At 46.6% G+C, this 23,375-nt stretch overlaps 1 protein-coding gene and 2 non-coding genes across 3 annotated transcripts; all 3 read left to right on the top strand.

Moving 5' to 3' along the window:
* Positions 1–1,325: 1,325 nt before the first annotated feature.
* Positions 1,326–21,665, top strand: LOC135816972 (vacuolar protein sorting-associated protein 53 homolog). The gene is made up of 25 exons (XM_065330078.1): positions 1,326–1,516; positions 1,606–1,686; positions 3,161–3,210; positions 3,778–3,844; positions 4,732–4,818; positions 8,983–9,098; positions 9,668–9,787; positions 10,426–10,510; positions 10,965–11,023; positions 11,569–11,641; positions 12,745–12,887; positions 13,209–13,359; positions 13,867–13,980; positions 14,376–14,498; positions 15,097–15,203; positions 16,134–16,397; positions 17,020–17,152; positions 17,945–18,027; positions 18,360–18,438; positions 18,717–18,865; positions 19,369–19,438; positions 19,853–19,938; positions 20,025–20,076; positions 20,286–20,390; positions 20,744–21,665. The coding sequence occupies exons 1-25, from the start codon at positions 1,421–1,423 to the stop codon at positions 20,888–20,890; spliced, it is 2,640 nt and encodes an 879-aa protein (XP_065186150.1). The 5' UTR covers positions 1,326–1,420; the 3' UTR covers positions 20,891–21,665.
* On the top strand, positions 4,214–4,312 carry Trnay-gua (transfer RNA tyrosine (anticodon GUA)). The gene is made up of 2 exons: positions 4,214–4,250; positions 4,277–4,312. It is a non-coding gene; the product is annotated as a tRNA-Tyr (tRNA).
* Positions 7,719–7,817, top strand: Trnay-gua (transfer RNA tyrosine (anticodon GUA)). Its single transcript has 2 exons — positions 7,719–7,755; positions 7,782–7,817. It is a non-coding gene; the product is annotated as a tRNA-Tyr (tRNA).
* Positions 21,666–23,375: the final 1,710 nt, after the last annotated feature.

Raw genomic sequence — 23,375 nt, 5'->3', positions numbered from 1 at the left:
CCGGCACTGGAAGTTGTATTACTATTAGTGCTGAAGTCACCGGGCCCGCCGCAGTGCAGGACACTAAAAAGGGTATTTCCCACCCGGTGGTAGTATGCCCGCAGTGTTACCCGTGATGAATACCAGGCTCTTGTAGTCAAGGCATGCATGCCCAGTTCAAACAGTCTTACCTTTGCGCACTGTGTAGGTCACAGGGGTGGTGGTGGTGGTGGTGTTGGGGGGGGGGGGGGGGTGGAGGGATTACTCCCCCCCCCCCCCCGCCCAGCTTGGTGTTGGTGCCTGTATGTCTCGTAAGCACCCGGGTAATATATGATTTTAACTTGGTTACAGAGATCACCCACCGGGTCCAAGGCGGTCGGCAGAACTGAGATCTCTGTCCAGATGGGCCACTCCGGCCTGGCCGGTAGTATTGCCGCGGAGTTGCGTGGCGCCGTAAGTGAATTTTCCTGTACATAATCATTGAGAAAACAACAGAATATTGATAGTAGATTATACACGAGTCACAGGAAAACCACGCGTCTTGATTGTCGTAACTTAAAGTTTCATGCCATACTTCAGACAACTGAGTTGTCAGTTGTCTGAAGATTGCTATATGGCATGAAACTTTAAGTTACGACAATCAAGACGCGTGGTTTTCCTGTGACTCGTGTGTTACTGCTCTGCTTCCGCATTGAGCACTCTATCGATCCGGAGGACTCCGCTATTTGTAGTAGATTATACTGTAATATGAATCCTGCGGGTGTTCACAGGCAGGACATGACTGCACACTATTCATAATCTGAATCAAGGGGTGAAAACTGGAAACTGAGTAAACATACTAGTAAAATAAGTCTACTGTTGATGACAGCACAGTCATCCTAGATATCCGACAAGAGTGTCACGGAATCACTGAAGTTCTGAAACAGGGAAAAAGGAGCAGGGATGGAGCAAGAGTGAATAAGCTCCCCAGTCTTGGACGGAGAGTCGTAGACTAAGTATCTGTCAGCCTCTGGTCAAGAGGCTGTGCAAGTGAATGTCATGACAAACAAACTGCGAAAGACTTTAAGTACATGATTGTACATGTAACCAGGTACCTAACTGAATGCTGGAGGCGTGGAGCTGACCAGGGAGTTGTATAGGCCCCTGGAGCTGACCCGGGACCCCAACACCTGCATCGGGGGCGGGTATGCTGGAAGATCAACCCGGGCTCTTTCGCCCGGGTTCTGATCAATGAGTCGTAAAAATTAATTAAAATGAGTCGTAAAAATACAGACTTGTAACCCTGGTCCTGATGACGTCGTAGCAACAGTCCCTGACGTCGGCGGCTGCAGATGGCCCAAAAGTTGAACCAAAAATTGTGCTTGGGTTTCGTCTTCCTCAGGTGTTTGCTGCCTGACAATTAGAGCCAAGACCATTGTGATCTTGCTCTATCCTGATCATCATGGCAGCCATTGAGGAATCTGATGATGATATTTTTGATGGAGATGAGAGTGGAACCCTCATTTTCAGCAAAGAAGTTGAGAAAGCCATTGCTGAGGTATTCAAAGATTGACATTGAAATTTCCTTCGAATTGTTTTCACACAATTGCAACCTTTTGTCACTGTCCCCGTGCACTGTCCGTGTAGGTGTTTCCCAGCAGTGATCCTCTTGATAGCAATGATTTCAATGCGGTGGAATATATAAATGCTCTATTTCCAACCGAGCAGGTTAGTCGTGTGTGTCAACCGTTGTCTGTGTGGCATGACAACAATTTATTTCTTGCTGTCTCGTGACGTGACAGACGTTTTACTTGTACTTGTAGAAATACACGTCCTGGTGAATACTCATGCACTGCTGCATGTGTCTTGCTTCCTGATGTATGAGCTTTGCGAGACCCGTTTCGTTTTCTCATCTCCACTTTCCTTTGCTCTGAAGCCATCGAATCACAATTGTTGGGTAGCACTGCCCATTTGATATCGATGTGAAATAAAATAGATACAAATTTAAATAAACGCCCGGCTCTCCAGTTGTTTGTGGAGGGGCTGATATCATGAGATGCTCATTGCAACAATGCACCGACTTTCATTCACTTTTGCATAGGGTTTGAAGTGAATTCTGCAGAACCTCAGACAATAGCTGCTACTAATACACTGCACTTAGTGTGTAATTTGAAACAATTCATAACGCACGATAGAACTATTCGATTCACGTATACACTGTCTGCAAAGGGGCAACAGGAACCAGGCTTGCTCATCGGGGCTTGTGGTGTACTCTGCCATTAGCCTGAAGTCGAGCGCACACATTGTTAAACTCGGCATGAATGTCGAATGGATGGTGGAGATCATTTAATTCTGGTTTGTGGACTCTCGGTTAGGCCACAGCAATCAAACCCGTTCCTTCCCCGTCACTTGACAGGGCAAAAGGACCCCAGCCCGGCGGAAAAACAAATCCACTTGAAAACGACAATTTTCCTCAAACCAGTCATGAACAGATGAAGCATTATCGCTGCATAGATAACGTGTAGAAAGCAACGAGCGCAGCTACGCATGTCGCAAGGGCCTGCAGCCCTGTTAAAAAACCCATCCTGCACCCATCACGTCACTCTTTGCTCCGTGATTTTCTCACAACTTGGACTGTGATGGTATGATTGCGTCCTGTCGGTCCAGCCTAAAGTCCGTTATGCGTTGTGCGGGTGTAGCTCTCCAATACTATACTATCTTTGAGATGATGATGATGACTGTTCACGGTCATGTGCATGTCTTGGGGATATTTTATCGGACGTACACTCCCGTATTCTCGATGCAAGGAGTCGTACACACCACTTGTACAACAGTACTACACGTTTGTATGACTTGCTGACTCAATCCATGTGTACGGGGGGGGGGGGGGGGGGGGGGGATGCAGACATTTTTTTTCTTGTAAAATCCTCGAAAACAAAGGCGCACGGTGCCGGGAGACCGCACTTTTATGTGCTGTGACCTTTTAGTATGTTAGCCTGTCTTTTTGTGTGTAGCTCAGCACAGTATAGCAATAGTCTATCCATGTGTAAGCACACACACACACACACACACACACATACGTAATTCCACGAGTGAGCATTGTAGAATGTCAAACCGACCTTCATACCAGTTTTGTTGTTGTTTTGTTGTTGTTTTTTTGTTTGTTTTGTTGGTTTTGTTGTGTTTGCTGTCATTGTTCCAGTCCGTCGCCAATATCGATGATGTTATGAAACGGATGCGATTAAAAATTCGGTAAGGACTGAATGTCATGGTTGGTTTCATCCACACCATGGTTGCATGCAGTCACTGTTCTCGCTTGTGTTAGCCATACGCCCATGCACGTCAACATGCTGCAGGCGAACACTCGGTGAAATCTAGTCTCATCACGATGAGGAATAAGTTAGCCCCCCCCCCCCTAGCTCTACACACAAACACACTCCCGGGCACTGGCTGCATTGTCCAGCGCTGGCTTGTTCATGCAGTTACCTTTCATGGAGGTGGTGGTCCATTGTAGTTCTTTTGTGCAGTTTCAGATTCCTGTCTCATTGTTCTTTGCTCCGTTCACGAAGATGTCGTAAATCTAACGCAGGAAACATTTCATCTTCTGAGCCTCCACCACCATTCATACGCACAAAAATATTCGTAAACCATTCCCGGACCGGGGACTGCGACAAGTGAAGTTTTGGTTGCCATCTTTGGGATGTGAATGGCTGAATGCCATGACCCAGTCCTCCTTGACCCTGTGCAGTTGATAGCAAAGTGTCCTGTCCCTGCTCACTGCTTTCTGTGTGCTGCGGTGATCTGTGACGTGTGTTGCAGGAGACTGGATGATGACATTCGAGGCGTTGTCCGCGGCCAGACCAATGTCGGCCATGATGGACGTCAGGTGAGTGCTCTGCCGGTACACTATTGATGCAGTACTGCGTGTAGTCGTGAGATTTACTGTAGGGTAACAAGCTCCATTTGTGTGCATGGTTGATTGATAACATGTTATCCCCTGCATGTATTAGGGCCTGTGCCTATTGATGGCATCCCTTTCGGCTTGGGCCAGCAGTGGACATTCAGTGACCTGACCCTGCAAACTGAGTAGATTCGTGTGAATGCGTTGACACCCTGGGAAGTCTTGCGTACAATAGGCATTGCATTATCATGATGTCAACTTGAAACTCTGTGAGTCCGTTCTGTTTTCCTGCATAGGCTGCAAGATCGCTCAGTTCGTGTTGATGTACCTTACTGATCTACCTTTAGAATGTCTCCTTCGATAGCTCAGTTGGTAGAGCGGAAGACTGTAGTTTGTTTGCCTCTTGAGCATGCAGATATCTTTAGGTCGCTGGTTCAAATCCGGCTCGAAGGATTTTTTTGTCATTTTTTATTCTTAACGCCGATTCACAATACAATTTCTTGCGACGCGACATGCGACACCTAGCTGCGACAGCGACACACGGTTCACAATCTTTTTAATGTTTGCGACATCCTTATGCACTAGTAGTGCTATGCACGTGCACTCGGGGTAGAAACTGTACTCCAGTTGTGTATGTCGCGCTTCTCATGTCGCAAAAGTTGAACTTTCTTTAACTTCTGCGACAGGTGCCTTGCGACTGCACGCGACAGCTCGCGACAGGCAGTTTCTTGTCGCAACTGTCGCGAATCGTGTGTCGCGTCGCAGAAAGTTGTATTGTGAATCGGCCATTAGCAACGGGCCTGCACTGTCTCCTTTTTGTTATTCTTTATTCTCACAATTTTTTGATGGTGTCTTTTTGGTTGTTTGTGTAGTCATTGGAGGAGGCGCAAAAGGCAATCCAGGAGTTGTTTATTCGAATTCATGACATCAAGGAGAAGGCTGAATTGTCCGAAACTCGGGTATGTGTGCAACACTGGGTGTTATTATTATTATTATGCTCTATTCGCGTTAGCATCAGTGAGCTTATAAAGCTCACATATAGCCTTCGCTTAAGCCGCAAGAAGGAGCAAGTGAGCGCGAGGAAGCGCAATGCACACAGAGCGTCAAAACAAAACAAAAAACAGAAAAAAGAGACAAGCTGCAAGAAGGAGCAAGTGAATGCGAGGAAGCACAGTGCACATCAAGCATTACAATCACAAAAAAGACAAGATGGAAACGCAAAGTTATGTCCATTGTTACATTAGCGGCTACATACAACCTTCACCAGGTCCTGCCACTGAGGGCGATCCTGGGCGAGCTGCTGCAGCCTGTTGCAGTCATCTCCATTATCTATATATAAAGGTATAAATTATGTCCATTGTTTCATTAGCAGCTACATACAGCCTTCACCAGTTCCCGCCACTGTCGACGGTCTTGGGCAAGCTGCTGCAGCATGTTCAAGTCATCGCCAGTCTCTAGGGCGGTATTATTTTTCAGCTTTTTGAGATCATTATTGAGCGTTCGCGGGAGCGTTGTTCTTGGGCGTCCCCTAAAGCTGGGGCCGTTACCCCCTAAGAAGTAAGCTCCCATGGCACGTCTGGCTGGGGCTGCCTCTTCCAAATGCAGCACATGACCAAACAGCCTCCATCTAGCATCTCTGATGATTAGGCTCACGGGGCGAGATTCTGTGCGTTTATACAGGGAAGTGTTCTTTATTATGAGCGGGTATTTAATGCCTATCACTGTTCGCAGCTGCTGCCTGTGGAACGAGTCCAATTTCCGCTCCTGTGTCCCCGTGAGACTCCACGTGCCACAGTTATAAAGCAGGATTGGTAGAATGAAGCTATTATAGAGGCGCACTCGTAGAGACTCTCTGATGTGTTGCCCTCTCAGCCATATCACCCACATCCGGTGAAGTGCGCTTGTAGCCAACCGCTTTCGTCTGCCTATGTCCTCATCCACTCCAAGCATCGAGCCCAGCTTTATTGTGTGTCGCCACTGTTCCTCTATTCGATCCTTTTGTCTGCTTATCATGGTGTGTTCCGTCTTCCCCTCATTCATCTTCAAGTTCCACTCTGCTAACGAAGAGGATATTGTAGGAAGGCAATCTTTTAGATACTTTTGGTCGGTACTGATGAAGTCCACATCATCTGCATATTCCGACTCTCCGGGCAGAAGCAGCTGGACATCTCGGTCTGGTCGCGGCGGTAGACGGTTTCGTACTTCTCTTAACGCAGCTTCCAGGTATATCGTAAACAATACCGGCGACAGAGAATCGTGGGTGTACAGTCAATAATTCTATATCCTGTTATCAGTGTTATTGCATTGGATGTATGGCCTGTTGGATAGATCTCGCGCACATCAGCTACATTGTAGGTGGCACAGACTAGAGCACACATGGCAATGAAATTGAATAGAGCTCTTAGCTATAAAGTTATGCGGTTGGTAGGTGCTCGGCCTGTACAACCACATTTGGGACGTTTTTTATTTATATTGCCCTGAGTCATGCCCGGTGATTATGATCACGAGTGTAAACAAGGTGGCCTGGTTGGATGACGACCATTATGTTTCCAGGGTACAGTATGTACACCTTTTCCTATCGATTTTGTTTGGGGTCAAGAGTACATGACAACCAGAGTGTGCAGGACGTATGGCTTGATGCCACCGCAGCAAATCATTTAGTGATGCTGTGCGTACACGCAGGATCCAAGCGTGTGTCCCGCTGCACACCTGCGGCCCAGTGATGTGCACTGAGCCACTTTCTGCCACTTCTCGCATGTCTACAGCAACTACAGTAAAACCTGTGACTAACGACCACCCCTTGGGGCCAGAGAAAGCGGTCTTTAGTGGCAGGTGGTCACTAGTTAGAGGTCTGCACCGCACAACCATAATACGAATGTGAGACCGTCCGTGCCAGGGGCAGTGGTCTGTAGTACCAGGCTGGTCGCTAGTCACGGTGGTCTTCAGTTACAGGTTTTACTGTAGTACCAGGCTGGTCGCTAGTCACGGTGGTCTTCAGTTACAGGTTTTACTGTAGTACCAGGCTGGTCGCTAGTCACGGTGGTCTTCAGTTACAGGTTTTACTGTAGTACCAGGCTGGTCGCTAGTCACGGTGGTCTTCAGTTACAGGTTTTACTGTAGTACCAGGCTGGTCGCTAGTCACGGTGGTCTTTAGTTACAGGTTTTACTGTAGTACCAGGCTGGTCGCTAGTCACGGTGGTCTTCAGTTACAGGTTTTACTGTAGTACCAGGCTGGTCGCTAGTCACGGTGGTCTTTAGTTACAGGTTTTACTGTAGTACCAGGCTGGTCGCTAGTCACGGTGGTCTTTAGTTACAGGTTTTACTGTATGATGTGATCCAGGAATTTCTCCGTGACAAAGTACATGTACCCATGCAGCACACTCTGGTTTTCATGTTCGGTTTTGGCCAACAAAGTCTGACTTGTGAGCCGAATTCAGCACCGCGTTTCCTTCCTGGTGACATCGTGCACGGTGCAAATACAAAATAGTGCGTGATGGCACTGGCCCAGATATGCTCGTGGGCATGCACACAGTCCTTACACATGTACTGTACATGCAGTGTACCTTGGAGTACAAGGCAAGGGCTTTTTTTTGTCCCGACCATTTCAGCTGCCATAATCAGATAATTATGCCCTGATCATGCCTCATGTGTGTTTCACAGCATAGTTCCATGGGCCCTGCTTCTTCTTGCCATTTTGTACACAAGTCGAGGGCTACAGAGGGCATGACTTTTGACTTGGGGTTGGGATTTCATTTGCCACAACAGCAGTGTTGTATGTATGCAGTGGAGGTGATTGGTCAGCCATCGCTGATCCGTATTCGTGTACATCTAGAATGTTTTGGCTGGTCTTAATCTGTCTCCTTCGATAGCTCAGTTGGTAGAGCGGAAGACTGTAGTGTGCACGTCTCTGGATTGTGCAGTCATCTTTAGGTCGCTGGTTCGAATCCGGCTCGAAGGATTTTTTTCTTCCTTTTCCTGAATTATAATCATATTGTAATCAGTGACTCCACCACTCTCCTCCCCAATGCGCTCTCGGCCGATCCATTCCATTTGTACATTACCACCACAGCGAGGACATTTCCGTTTGATGCTGATATTATCAGACCTTCCAGGCTGTTGTTTTGCGCTAACAGTCTACAGAGCTAGCTCAGCAGTGGAGGCAGTAGAGGATGAATGGCTTTGGACTAAGGAATGCTGTTGGGACATGGCACGCAGCGCTGGAAATGGCGCAGAAAAGCAATCAATCTTCACAGTTACTTTTAGTGGTGCTAGCTTCCTTTGCCATGCACACACACATACCAGTATTGAAAGATACATGCGTTCAGGCACCGTTGCTGCCATGGTGCTCAATATATCACGTGCGGAGATTCTCACACACACTTGCACTGTGGACTAAACTGGAAGCCAGTGTGTGGATGATATGGAGAGATAGATTATCCCTTGTAGTGATGTGGCATGGTCAGATCACCACTGACAGTCATGCGTTGCCAGTCTATTTTAAAATACCTCCACTGATGAGCTAGCTATCAGAGCAAAACATTTATCTGGATGGTCTGATCGTATCAGTATCAAACAGAATGCTCCTCGCTGTGGTGGTGATGTTACATCATGTACAAGTGGAATGGGTCGGCCAAGAGCGCATTGTGGAATGGTGGAGTCGCTGACCATAACGTATTTAATTGCCAAGTGTGTCGCTGATTTATCTTTACAGTCTTATGAGTGAAAAATCGAAGTGAAGTAGAATTTACGGTTCAAAGTAACTTTGCTGAATTGATAGCAAGCCATCGGTCCGAATTGAGACTGGAAAGAAAAGACTCAACCTGGCGCAAAACCGAGTGAAGGAACTGATTACAGAGAAAGAATATTGAGGCATGCTACAGGGACAAGCTGGCAAGAGGCTTGCTATTGCTCTATGTCGATTAGATCGATGTCAGACTCACCATCACTATTGCCTTTATGGTGGATACCACACACTTTGCAACAGAAGGGGAAGGAAAAGATTCCATTTAAAAAATTTCACAATATGTAGAAGTGCATAAACAGCTGCTTGCCGTTTACTTTTAGACTTTGTGTTGTATTATTACATGATTGAGTGGGGCACCCAACTTCTTGTATTTATTCAGGTGAAAGAGATCACGCGTGACATCAAGCAGCTTGATCATGCCAAGCGCAACCTGACGTCGTCGATCACCACTCTAAACCACCTGCACTTCCTTGTCGGCGGTGTGCACGATCTAAGGTGAGCACCAGTAAGAATGGGGGGGGGGGGGGGGGGGGGTGGGGGGGTGGGGGTGCTATTCATCAAATCTATGCGTGCATGTGTGTCCCAGCAAGTTCGGCTGATGAGTGTGCACGTGTGCCAGGTAACGGCTCGGTCTGTTGCTATCGGGCTCGGCTGTTTGAAGATACCGGCTGCTTTTATTGGTTTCAGGATCCACATGCTTTCTATTCGAAGTAGACATACCTGTTTACCAATGGGCTACTTTTTCATTTTCAAGTTCATCCCTAGTTCAAAGTTTAGGGACCGTCAACCGTTAATCTCTCCCCCTTCTTCCCAGGGGAGATTCGAATGACCAGTTTCTTGCAGAGGTATTGCACACAGACAACATGTGGGCTCTACTCATCCAAAAATGTTGGTACTCTGTGAGTCATAACTCTGGTCTCGTTTGGACAATTTGTACAACATTGGGCTTACTGGAGAGCGGCGGAAAGTCCATGATTGCTTTCTTCTACTGTGGACCTCTGCTTTGTGTCTCGCTCACTAATAATGTCGCTGCTGCTGCCGACCCTTTGTTTTGCGTGTTCCAGTAATCTCATCAGGCGGAGACAGTACAGCGAGGTGGCCAATCTGATGCAAGGCGTCGTCAACGTGCTGGAACACTTTGACAAGTATCGCAGCATATCGCAGATCCGAGATCTGGCCAACGAGTGAGTAGACTGTTGTACTAGTACTGTACTTTGCCCGCACTGGAATATTGTACATGACTGTATTGATGATGCGTCCCACCAGCCTGTGTAGTTTCATAGGAAGAGTGTATTTCGAAGTGTGAAGAAAATGTTGAACCTACTCCGCTGAGATGACAGCTACACCATAGCTCAGTGGTTAGAACATCACTGGCCTCAAGTGAAGGTCCCTGGTTCAAGTCCTGCTGGTAACAGTCTATTTTTCTTCTTCAGACTTTTCTTTTCCATTCCCTCAACTAGTGAAGGAGTATTGATGATTGCTGGCCATGTTGCCTGTGTTGCTGTAAAACGGCTAATTTTAGTGCCGGTGATATTTTAGCGATTTTTAGCGAAAGGAGTGTTTTCGCTAACGTTTTCTGCGCCAATCGAAATTTTGCATGTACAGGTAATTTCTTTTATTTTACCCTGAAACTTGGATCGCTAAAATATTTCATCGCGAATTGGTCCTTATTCAGAAAACGCTAAAAAATGTTACCGCCTAAAATTAGCCGTTCTACAGTAGCTTATTGGCTTTGTGTACTGGTCATGGTGCCTGCGTTAGCTCATTGTATACTGGTTGTGTGATGTGTGTGACTGTGTGTTACTCTTGATTCACATTGCAGTGTTGCCAGAATGCGAGATGAGCTGGGCACGCAGATCATGGGAGACTTCAAGGAGGCAATGGAGGCCTACATTAAAGGCGGCAAGGTCAGCTACGTTAGGCCTTCCAGTGTACCGTACATCTTGCTGTGGGTGCAAGCTAAGCTAGTTGTTGCAACTGCCGCTGAATCTTGGCTTCATGGACCTTGAAAACCCGATATGTCTTTTGTAGCTACATATACTCGTATTTTGTAGAAGTCGTACTGGGGGGGGGGGGGGGGGGGTTGCGGCTTATACTCCAATGATCGAATTAACGGTGATAGATGTCTGTATTTCGTGGCAAAAGAATGGGGGGGGGGGGGGGGGGCTTATACTCCGGAAAATACGGTACTCTGTATTGCCTGTGACTCAGCCATTGCTCTCATCATAGCAGTCTTCTGCTTGCAGTGCTGTGTGTGTGAGAACAATATTGCCTTGAAATAGGACCACTGGCAAGAAGCTCACATTTCACAAACCTTTCCCCATGTTCTGTTCTTTTGTTTTTGTTGTCGTTTTGTAACAGCTGGCTCCTCACCTTGGTGATGCATGTAATGTAGTGCAAGTATTGGAACCCAAGCTAAAGTGAGATTTGGTGCACTTGTCTGATGTATCCTCATGTGTGCGTGTGTGTGAAGCGTGCTAGTATATTTGCGCACACTTTGAAGTTCAAACACATCGGAGGCATCTTCATATAACCATGATGTGGTATGCATGTACAGTCAGACCTCGCTTATCCGAATCCCTCGCTATCCGGAAGAAAATCGCTGGTTACCGATTTACGGCATATGTCATGCATACATACAGTATGTGTGTTCGATTATCCGGTTCCCTCGCCTATCCGGATATTTTTGTGGAAAACGGATGTGTGCGGTTATGCGAGGTCTGACTGTAGTACTTTTGCCTAAGTTAAGACATCAGTTGGTTACTAGTATTCTCGTGTCGGTACCTAGTGGTGTATTTTCTTATGCTGTAGCATGTGCGCACGCACACACGCGCCCACACACACACCCGCACACACACAGACATGCTGTAATTTGGTTCTGAGCTGCTGAATGCAAGCCGTGTTGCTGCTAGTATTCATCATTCTCAATGCAAGTGTGGTTGTCTTGCTCACTCCGATTCTACAGGAAAGAACTTCAGAAATGGTTTGTATCACTTCACCTAAGTGACTACAAGCGGCAGTTCAACGAAAGGGAAGAGGTATGGACTGTGTGTAGTGTATGTAGTGTATGGACTGTGTGTAGTGTATGTAGTGTATGGACTGTGTGTAGTGTATGTAGTGTATGGACTGTGTGTAGTGTATGTAGTGTATGGACTGTATGTAGTGTATGTAGTGTATGGACTGTGTATAGTGTATGTAGTGTATGGACTGTGTGTAGTGTATGTAGTGTATGGACTGTGTGTAGTGTATGTAGTGTATGGACTGTGTGTAGTGTATGTAGTGTATGGACTGTGTGTAGTGTATGTAGTGTATGGACTGTGTGTAGTGTATGTAGTGTATGGACTGTGTGTAGTGTATGTAGTGTATGGACTGTGTGTAGTGTATGTAGTGTATGGACTGTGTGTAGTGTATGTAGTGTATGTAGTGTGGTAGTAGTCATGTTCATGCGTATTCATGGTATTGTTCGATAGTCTTGATCAGGGAGTAGTAAAATACCGGTATTTTACTACTCCCTGCTCTTGATACTTTCATCTTCAGTGTGAGAGCTAACAGGTAGATTCCAAGTGCGCTCTTTCTTAGGCAATGTACCCTTTTGTTGTGTCTTGCCTGTTTCAGAACTGCTCTGACGGTTCTTTTGGTAATCTGCAGGTGTTTGTAGATGTTCAGAGCTACAGCACCGTAACACTGTTGTATTGTGTAAATAAATGTTCATGAGTGTACAGAGCTGTTGCGCATCTTTCACGTGACCGTATCATGGGACAGGCATGTTGGTTCAACTGGCCGCATGCCTCGCTCACTTTCTAAAGTTTCTACGCCTTTGTACGTTGTTGTATTGTATGAATGTTCGTGAGTAACGTTACTCTAGCTATTGCACTTCTGTCACATGACCACACAGGACAGACATGTTGGTTCCAACTCCAGTGAATCCCTGTGTCAATGGGTCCCACAATGTTAGCCATGTTGGTTCAACTGCCCGTATGCTTATGTTCACTTTCTACATACCCAGATGCAGTTACTCACATGACCAAGTTAACCACAGTATTCTCTGGTGGGCACGTTGGTGTTAGCAGTCACTGTGCTTGCTTTGAAGTTCTAAAATCCCCCCACCTGTTTGCCTGGTTGTATGTACTACGCACTGCAGATCGCATGGCTGGACAAAATAGACCGACGGTACGCGTGGCTGAAGAGGACGCTGATCAACTTTGAGGAGGACTTCTCCAGAGTGTTCCCCGAGGACTGGGGAATGCAGGAGCGCGTGGCCATTGAATTCTGCGAATGGACAAGGTGAGTAAGCAGTATAGAATGTTCTTGTTGTTGAGAGGAAGAGAGAGAGAGAGAGAGAGAGAGAGAGAGAGAGAGAGAGAGAGAGAGAGAGAGAGAGAGAGATAGAGAGATAGATAGAGAGAGAGAGAGAGAGAGAGAGAGAGAGAGAGAGAGAGAGAGAGAGAGAGAGAGAGAGAGAGAGAGAGAGAGAGAGAGAGAGAGAGAGAGAGAGAGAGAGAGAGAGAGAGAGAGAGAGAGAGAGAGAGATTCCTAACCAGCAAGTCCGTGCTGAAGTTGAGATGCTGATGATCATTTATTTTACTACCTCTGTGTTATTTGCAGGGGTGAACTGAGTAAATTAATGGCGGCGAAAAGTAGCAATCTCGAAGTGAAGCTTCTTCTCTTCGCCATCCAAAAGACGACGGGATTTGAGAAGCTGATGGCTACTCGTTTCGCTGTCAGCATTGTACAGCAGGAGCAAGAAGAAGCCGAGGTATACTTGACATTGGCTCTGCTTTGATTTCTTGTGGGGGCAGGCAATGCAACTTTCGATGGTTTCCTTGACATTGACCAGTGACTATTCCTGATACTGGGGAATTTGGCTACTGTATCCTGTTTTCAGAGAGCTCCATGTACTTCTTCTTCTATTGGGTGTATGAGAGCTGGAGAATTGTGCCCCCAGCGGCCGAGATGTTGTGCTTTGACCACAGCTCTCTTCTGTGTGTGCCCCGGGGATTAGAGGGGTTGAAAAAGGGCGGTTTTAATCAAGTTAATAATGATTATATGAGTCGTACAGTGAAACTTCAGTATAGTGTGCCTCCAAGGGCCGTAAAAATCTGTACTTTATAACCAAGGGCAAGGTACTCCATCGAGAAGAGAAGGTGGAACAGTGTTTTTTTTCACTGTACTACGTATATCATCATGTGTGTGTGTGTGTGTGTGTGTGGATGGATGTTTCAACAGTAACTACATGTATAATCCTGTTGGTTGCCATCTGCAGGAGGAAGAGCGGCTGCGCAGAGAGGAAGCGCTGCGGAAAGGTCCGTCGTCGTCGCCTTCGACTACTGCTGCTGCCACTACTGCTACGGACGGCAGCGGCCCGCCTGGCCCCGTGGTATGTTACAGCTGTCTTTTGGTATAAGTTGAGTAGCAGGGACTACTTACTGTAAATCAATTATGTTTCGTATTAAAACCGAATAATATCCGTGAACTGAGAACTAAAATTCCTAGTCATCTAGCTTTTGTAAAATGCCATCGATCGCGCATGTACATGCATTCGTACTGTTCAGCGAGCGCGATTGTGGAAAATGTTAGTGCCTGTACGCGTGCAATCTTTGTCCTGTACACGTGTGCGCGTGGCTGTGTGTTCACGTGTGTGTGTGTGTGTGTGTGTGTGTGTGCATGCGCGTCTGCATGCGTGCATGCACGTGTGTTTGTGTGTGCATGTGTGCGTGCGCGTGTGTGGGTGTGTATACGTACGCGTGCACACACATGAATTGGTGCTGTTAGACCGTCGGAGCTACATCTGCACAGTCAGCTGGGCAGGGCAGCGATCCTATTCGCGAGCGCTACGAGCGGTATCTGCGCCAGCAGGAGGAGGAGCAGCAGAGGAACGCCACAGATGATGCCGAGGTATGGTAGGAAGACGATTAGTTGATTACTAAGCACCTGCAGTAACTACAGTCGTGGCTGAAGGCATCCAACCCATGAGTCAAAAGTAGTGCCCTGCTTCCATTTCCATTACACCATACACAGTCCTAAAATACCGTCCGAGAGCCGCAGGGGCTGCATAAGTCTTGGCGCTGCTTTCGGCACGTGGGTCGGTTTCCTTTGGCCACGACTGTACATAAGTAATATTATTATCAAGTACCATGCTCCGTGTGTGTGTGTGGGTGTGGGTGTGGGTGTGTCATGTCTGCGTGGTTGAGTGTACGGAGCTGACATATCTGGCACGGCCTCAGAGCACACGAACACAGGCACACTGTATTGCTCTGGCCACACCAAATTATTTTTTTCTCATAACACCAAATAATTTTTTACACTTGCATTTGATGGTGTAACTTGCATCAGATAAACAGTTGCTGTGTTGTGGCAGCAGTATTTCAGTGATATGAGTTGCTGGTGGTAACAACAAGTGCCTGCACTTGAACTGACTGATCATGTGGTAATGCACAAGTCCGGCTGTGTATGGTCACGATCGACTCATTGTCTATTTCTCATGCGTGCACAGGCACAGGAAGAGCCTGCGCAGCCCAAGAAGAAGCCGTCGATATTCCTCGGCTTGGTGTCGCGTTGCTTCGAGCCTCACCTCAACGTTTATATTGAGTCACAGGACAGGTATGTATTTAAGCCTATGTGGGATTATTTTCCTTCACATGTAGACTGCTGCTAAGTTTTATTACTGCCAAAGTTGCTTCATCGCAGTTCATAATGTAGCAGATATTTGAACTTATTTCTTCAAGTGCCCTAATTCGGAGAATGCAGCTTTTGAGACACTTCTTGCATCTTCATCATGACTGTGTGAAAGTACCCCTTCTTTCGAAAAGAAACGGGACTTTTTACTATTACAACAACCAATGTACCTCACGTGGACTTATTTTTAGGAACTTGGTCGCTTTTCTGGCTAGTCCACTATTTTCACTTTTGCAGTACTCGTGTTGCTTTGCGTTAGCTCACTGACGATGGTCAATTGCTGAAACGTTTTGCATTTTCTCCAGCAGCTGTTACTGGTGCTGTGTCGGTTGTGCAGAGAGTGTAGCCATAGCGGTGGCCACGTGCCTGGGTCATGATTAGGGCTGAAACGATCATCCATTTAGCCCAATCGATTACTCTTTATCATAACGATCGATTATTCGATTATAATCTTTAAGAGGCCGCACCTGGAATATGTACGTAGAATGGCCAAAAGTGGAAGTATGTACAAAATTTTGCACAAAAAAAGTGTTATGTATGCAGACCGGACGCGACCTTGACCTTCGAGCTTCATGCTCCAGCTTCGTTGTACTACACTAGGACTGTTTTTCGATTTTGACAGCATGTAACAAGGCGAGTCGCGCGTGCAGTGCGTAAAATTTTAAAAACGCAAAATAATCGTAATCGGTAATCTAAACGATTGCTCGATCGTTAGAGTTATCAAACGAGTACTCGATTATTCGGTATAATCGTTTCAGCCCTAGTCATGATGTCTTGAATGTTCTCTAGAAGTGCTTTATGACTCGCCCTACTTACTAAGCGCTCGTGATACTTTGGTTGTTTTCTCACTTGCAGAAACCTGGCCGAGCTCATGGACCGGCTGGCCGACGACTACCGGACATCAGGCTGTCCCACGGTCAGTATCGACGAGACCGGTGCACCGTCGGGCTCCACCAGTACCGTACTGCCGAGCTGTTCCGACCTGTTCATTTTCTACAAGAAGTGCCTGGTTCAGTGTGCCCAGCTGAGCACCGGTGAAGCTCTTGTTCATCTCTCCGAGGTCTTCAAGCGGTACCTGAAGGAGTACGGAAATCGACTCCTCCTCTCCAACATGCCAAAGTAAGACATGCTGCTGCTGCCACCGCTGCTGTTGCTGCCCCTGCTGCTGCTGGTGGTGGTGGTGCTGCTGCTGCTGCTGGTGGTGCTGCTGCTGGTGGTGCTGCTGCTGCTGGTGGTGGTGGTGCTGCTGCTGGTGGTGGTGCTGCTGTTGCTGCACTGGATGCATCCTCTTTTGTACTCCTCATTTTCATGTACATGTATGGGTGCTGTTCAGCCCAGTAGTTAGTGCACTGGTCTGATATAAGAAATGTTACGGGCTCGAATCCCGTCAGGTTCGGGCTTGCAATTTTTCGACCACTCCTAGGTCCACTCAGCCTAGATGAGTACCTGGCATTGCCGGGGAGGAAATGGCGGCGAGGAAAAGTAAAAGTAATGGCAACCGTCCTCAAATGTGGCTTTTGGTACAAATGGGCAATACTACCAAGTCTCTCTCCAAAATTCATGAATTGGATATGGAGTACCGTTATCATTTATTTGCCTTGTTCATGCATGGCTTGTTGAATGACCATGGTGCGTGCATGATGACGGACAATACTGAGATGTGCTCTGGGACTACTTCACTCTTGAAATGTTCTTATAGCTGGCCCTTTTGTGTTTGATTCTCGCCGTGTGCCTACACCAGAACATCTACGGGAGGCGGGGGTCTGACATCGTTACTGAAGGACTCCGAGGGTGTCAAGCTGTCCATGGAAGAGGTGGCACAGACCTGTTGCTTCCTAAGCACGGCCGAGTATTGTCTAGACACAACCCAATCGGTAAGGGGAACACATATAGTGAGTTTCATTTTGTAACGGCTTCAGTTCCCAGTTTGAGCGGAGATGGGATCGGGCACCTCTGACATCGGTTGGGAAGGCAAGTGCGATGCAGGAAAGGAAATGACCACTACCCTCACTTGGGTAAACATGCCAATTCTTTGGGCCCGACTAGACATGACCTCACACGCTCATTTGACTAAACTCATCGCACTGACACGGTGACCTTTCCGCAAGAGCTTGGGTGGGCATTGTGCTGTCTAGCTGCAGCTGATATCAGTGCTCGGTGGCCATTTGGCCTTGCTTTGTGACGACAGGAAATTGATCGTGGAGCTGAGTGATAATCATTTTGCTGATCGTTACATGTATATATATTTTTATTTGAAGCCAGTGCCTCGTGTAATGAACAACACACGATAATATTGGTATAAAAGAAAGGACAATATGTTACGAGTTATGACTAACTGTCCACCAAGGTAACCTGATCATAATCTTGGTGTTGTCCTTTTAGCTTTGAACCTCCCTGGCCGTAGGTGCATATACAGAGTTTCACATGTCCAATCTCGTCACTTGATTTAGGCTATTTGGCGGTCATCAAAACTACTTCCAATGTAAACAAGGGTTTGAAATCGTAGTGCAAGCATGATGAAAGTCTTGCAGTAAATATCAAGACTATGTAAGCGCCAAGGAGTGTGCAACTCTGCATGCAGGGTCTCTGACTTTGCCTTACTATGCGTTGGGGTTTCGGTTCTCTTTTGATCTTGTCTCTGCATTGCCATGTTGTTGCCTTTGTAGCTTGAAGAGAAGCTAAAGGAGAAAATCGAAGTTCCACTCCAGCCCAAGATCAACCTTGGTGAAGAGCAGGACTTGTTTCACAAGTAAGCTTGATCAGTGACCCACTGCTATGATGTAGTGCTGCTTGCTGTTACACTCTGTGCCACAGTCTGAAATTTGTTGGTCGTTTTGCTTCTGTATTGACTCAAGTAGGCCACCAGTGGTGCTCAGGCCCAACTAGTCGACACACACCATGCCAAGTGTGAATGTGTCTTCTGTTATCACTTATCAGCACACCTCCCTATAATTATAGTGGTTAACAAAACAGGTCTTTGGTGTCCGTATTTAAGTTTAGCATTTATATAGATTGTAGTCATGCTAACTTGTACGTCCTCCTTGCTGATGATGTGTCTTTTGTCACTTTGACTGTGTTCAGCATTATCGCTACTTGCATTCAACTGCTCGTACAGTGTGTGGAATCTGCCTGTGAGCCGGCTCTTCTGGCCATGGTCAAGGTAGGTGAACACTGATTGATCTGCCGCCTACTGCCTGCCTGTCAAGGAAGTGAAACCTGAAGTGTTCGATGTGGATGTATACAATAGTCATGTTCCGGGTCCTATGTCATCATCTCACCCACACAGCATCTTCACTCACAGAATCAGTTCAGTTTGGTTTTGTCACGGTGCGCTGGCACTAGCAGTGTTGGGAAAGTTGGCTCTACTGTATGCTCTTGTTTCAAGCATGTCAGTACACATATGCACAAGACCTGTCTCCACTGTGTTGTTCCATGCAGGTGCACTGGCAAAACATCGAAGCTGTCGGTGACCAGAGTGCGTACATCACGGCAATACAGGGCCACATCAAGCAGATCATCCCGATCATTCGTGAGAACCTCGCCTCCAGCAGAAAGTACTTCAACAACTTCTGTCTGAAGCTTGCCAAGTGAGTGCACACCTGACTAGTTCATGTCTTGCAGCAGGGGCATAGCAGCAGCTGGCCCAGCTGATCAAACAGGATTTGACCAAACCCTTTTCCAGGCTATCAGCCCTGTTTTGGTAGTGAAAACGGCATAGTGTAGTGTGTATTGTTGTGAATAAAAGAATACGTTTTGGATGCAAAGGTAAGGACATTGGCCAGACCATCTCCAATGGGTCAGACCAGTTCTATAGGGTATGCTATAATCATGTGCCTGTCTTGATGTAGGTTGTTGTAGCATCTTCATGCTGAATTCTTCGTGACAGAAGTAAGAACTATTAGACTGACATTTGTATGTGATTGAGGTACTAGTAGATTCGGTTCAGTTGTCAGACCCTAAAAATGACTGGGTGTGTGTGTGTGGGGGGGGGGGGGGTATACATATGTATTAAAACGTGAATGTGCGAGCCTTACATTACTTACATACATGGACACATGTGTTGGCTTGTGTACATGTTGTCATGCTGCAGCTCTCTAATCCCGCGATTCATCAATACAATTTACAAGTGCAAGCCGGTTGGTACGGTCGGTGCCGAGCAGGTACGTAAATCCTACTGGTACATGGACCTGGTCAGTTTTCTTTAAAAAAAGAGAGAGAGAAAAATAGAGTTGAAAAATGAAGCTGGTCCTCGGTCATTGACGAATGTGCCAGTGATCAATGGCAGTGGATTAAAACAGTTCAGACCATAGCAAACTTGAACTCTTGATCTAAAGTGGAGCAACTCTGGAGTGAAGTCGTGAATCCAATTCATGATATGATTATGCCAAGAAAGTGACCGTAGACACTCAGTAGCATGGTTCTAGTTTCTGGCAGTTTTCTGCCGCTCAGTCATAGCCTGATAGGCATAGTGTTTGATCGTCGCACAGATTCATGTCTTATGATCTCTCTCTCACTCTCTCTCTCTCTCTCTCTCTCTCTCTCTCTCTTTCTCTGATCTTCTTTCTCGTTTCTAGCTGTTACTGGACACGCATTCGTTCAAGACAACTCTCCTGAATCTTCCGACAGTGAATGCTGCGGTTGCACGAAAAGCACCACCGAGGTACAGTAGCAGCATACTCGAATGAACCGTTCCCGTTCTCCACGATGTACATGCACTCCGTTTCTCGTATTCCCATCTTCCTCCAGCTACATCAAGATTGTCACGAAGGGAATGGCAAAGGCTGAGTTGATTTTGAAGGTGAGGTTATGTATGCCCTGCTGCATATCCTTTTGTTGGTTAACAGGTCGGCTGCCTGCACACAACAACAAACGAAGAGCTAGACTTGAATAATGATGCTCCTCGACGCTGTTGGTATCTGTGCATTCCCCACAGCAGTTCTACACACACAAATGCCCCACAACATGTTTCAGAACATCTCAGCTTGGTGCATGTTTATTCGTCTACAGGTTGTGATGTCACCACACGATCTTGTGGAGGAATTTGTTAAGAGCTATGTGAAGCTGCTGGACGACCCCGACGTGGCCAACTTCCAGAAAGTACTCGAGATGAAGGTAAATAGCTTTGTCAGGACCGCCATTTCATCAATCTACCAAGTCCTCCCCCCTCTCTCTCTCCTTCCCTCTGAAGCTGGCAAGTAAAGACATGTAGAAAGATTGTACCCCTGCGTACTCATTTGTGTTAAATCGTGGTTTGGTAGGAAAACTCAATGGCCGCCATGCCTCCAGTTTCCACTGGAGCAGGGTGCTGTCTGGAGCAGGGTGCTGTCTGGAGCAGGGTGCTGTCTTTTGCATCAAGCTGTATTTCACTGAGCACGACGGTTGCCCTGCTCAAACTCTCAACGGAACGGCAGAAAGGAATATTAGAATAGTATTCCTGTGTTGTTTGGTATTGTTGTGTTTGCTAGGGTCTAAAGCGTGGTGAGGTGCACACACTTCTCGATGTTTTCAAGCAGCAGAGGCTAACATCAGACGGCGCAACTGCAGCTCCCGGTCAGGAGGAGTCCGGCAGTCGGATACGCAAACTTGAGCGACTCATCAAGAAGAATTTCTAGGACGTTTTGTTTGCCCGCTTGATGCTCTCGCCGCCTTTGCGCTGTGGGATGTTAGCCACGTCCTGCTGCCCTCACACATGCACACTGCAGCGTGGTTGGATAATCACAGATATTTCACTTGATGTCTGGGCCGTCGTCGATGTCATACTTGAGATTGCTGGTGTCCAATCGACTGAGGTATGGACGGCTCTTTTCTAGATTGTACAATAGAATTTCCGATTCTTCTACCGTTTCCTGCTCCGATCCTGCACCCCCCACCTGTGCACCCGTACGCCACGTCTGCTTCGGGCTGTAAAAAAAAGTTATTTTCATTACACACACTTGTGCGTACCCTTCTGGTTCTGTTTTTCCTCGTTGGTCACGGCTTTCAAGCGGCATTCCTCGCATCCTGGTGACTAGGAAGCATGAACAAAGTAGCCTGCTTCCCGACATGACTGACATGTAAACAACCTGTACATAGTTATTGTATGCGTATGTTACTTTCCGTTTTCGTATTGTGCCGATTTGCCCGCCTGTCAATTTAGCTGCTTATCTGTATAATTATGTACATGTAGTTTCGTTTTTTACCAGTATATTTTGCTTATGTGGTGATTTTGTTGCTAGGAAATTATTGACTTTGCAAACTTTATAGTGTCAACACGCCTTGTGGTGACTTTATGAATGCTTATTTTTAGTGAGACTACGGTGATTGAACTGCTGAAGCTGTGCTTGGCTGTGTCGTTCGCCCGTGATGGTGACATACCAAGTGCTGCGGCAATGGATAGTACCCGGGCTACACCTTGTCCATCACGTGTGTGTTATTCTGTGCTTCGGTATCGTAATGTGCTGGCGTAACACCGCGGTGTGTTTTCAAGACCAGGATTGCCAGTTCGCGTCAGACTGAGTTTCCGCATCCGCAGTTACGCCACCGCCCTCAAGTATCAAGGCGCAGATGCAGCTCCTGGAGCGTGCCATGCCGGGGCCTCTGATTGACACGTCAGCAAGCTATGCGTACTGCAGGAAGGTGAAGGCTATCCCACACAAGAGTGCTCTCTACTTCGAGCGTATGAGAGCGAGCGAAATGCTCAGTCTGTGGACGCCCACAGAGCACCACGCCCCGCTGTATTGAGCATGCGGCCATATTTGTTGTAGTATTTCCTTGCGGGAAAAGAACAGGTCTTCATCAGTCTGTGGCAGAAGTCGCAACCTGGCCACCCCCAACACAGCTCTGTTCATTGGAACAGTCCACAAAAGTACAAGTACAGGTCCTCCCTCGTTAGGAGATAATCTCTGGGCCATCAAAATAGTTATCTTGTAACGAGACTTATCTTGTAAGAGGACTTGCATCTAAAGGTGAAATAGGCACTAATTCGCATTTACCTGGGCTACTCTCGATACAACATAAATTAGCGACGCTTCAACTCGATAATTATAATATAATTGAAAATCTCCAACATAGCTCTTCCTTGGATGAAAAAGATCGTATACATGTCTATGAATGCATAGATGTAATACGTTGTTTCTGCTTTATCCTATATTATGTTTTGGTCTTGGTCTTGCATGATCAATAATTATTATCTTATACTGAGGGTTTGGCACTCCAGACACCTGGGCAAAGGGTCGTTATAACGAATTTTATGTACTAACGAATTATGTTGTAACCGGACCTGTAAACAGTTGAAGAGCTTGAGAACAAAACACGGTATATCCATTTTGGCACTTTTCGGGTAAAGTCAAAATTCTGTGCTGACATTGTCTTACATCCCATCCCAATGGAAATTTGGATTTAGTACCAGAAGGAATACTGGACCCCAAACACCATGTCATCAAAAATCCACACCTCTCAGATTTTGATATTTTTTGAATTTTTCACCTTCTTTTTGGCAAAACGCAGTATATCCGGGTGAGAATATAGGCACAAGACGCCCTCTCCCAACAGGAGACAAAACAACTGGCTCACTCATACCATCTAATTTCACCTCCGCCACGCTGATGTCTAAGACAAGAGCTTCGACAGCGTCAGGAAGAAGAGAAAGCTAATTTGACAGCCATAAGTCGAGTCAAGCGCTCGTTCAAAAAAATAATTCGAACTTGTTTGAAAAAATGACAAAGAGCAGTGTTCTGCGCGTTCTGAACACCACGCGCGCTGCCCACGACTGTATAACTATGACAACTGGCGTATACTGCGTTTTGAAAAAAAATCCAAGCCGGATATACAGCGTTTTGCTCTGAAAGCGACTGTTTGAATGGGGTTTTCTGTAGGATGTACTGCGTTTTCGCCAAAAATGACCTCGCCATCAAATTCAGCTCGATGTGATCTTTCAGTTAGGTCAAAAATTTCGATTTTGAAGATTTGGCGCATACAGCGTTTTGTTCTCAAGCTCTTCAGTTGTAGACCACGTTTCGCCAGGGGATTTCAGATTTCTATTTACTAACGGGGTTTATGTACTAACCGGACTCCTTATAACGAGGGAGGACCAGTACATGATAAAGTCTAATAATGTAC

Source organism: Sycon ciliatum, chromosome 1, assembly GCF_964019385.1.
Source record: "Sycon ciliatum chromosome 1, ocSycCili1.1, whole genome shotgun sequence".
Lineage (NCBI taxonomy): Eukaryota > Metazoa > Porifera > Calcarea > Leucosolenida > Sycettidae > Sycon > Sycon ciliatum.
The sequence above is the reverse complement of the archived record's forward strand: the minus strand, read 5'-3'. Positions and strand labels throughout refer to the sequence as shown.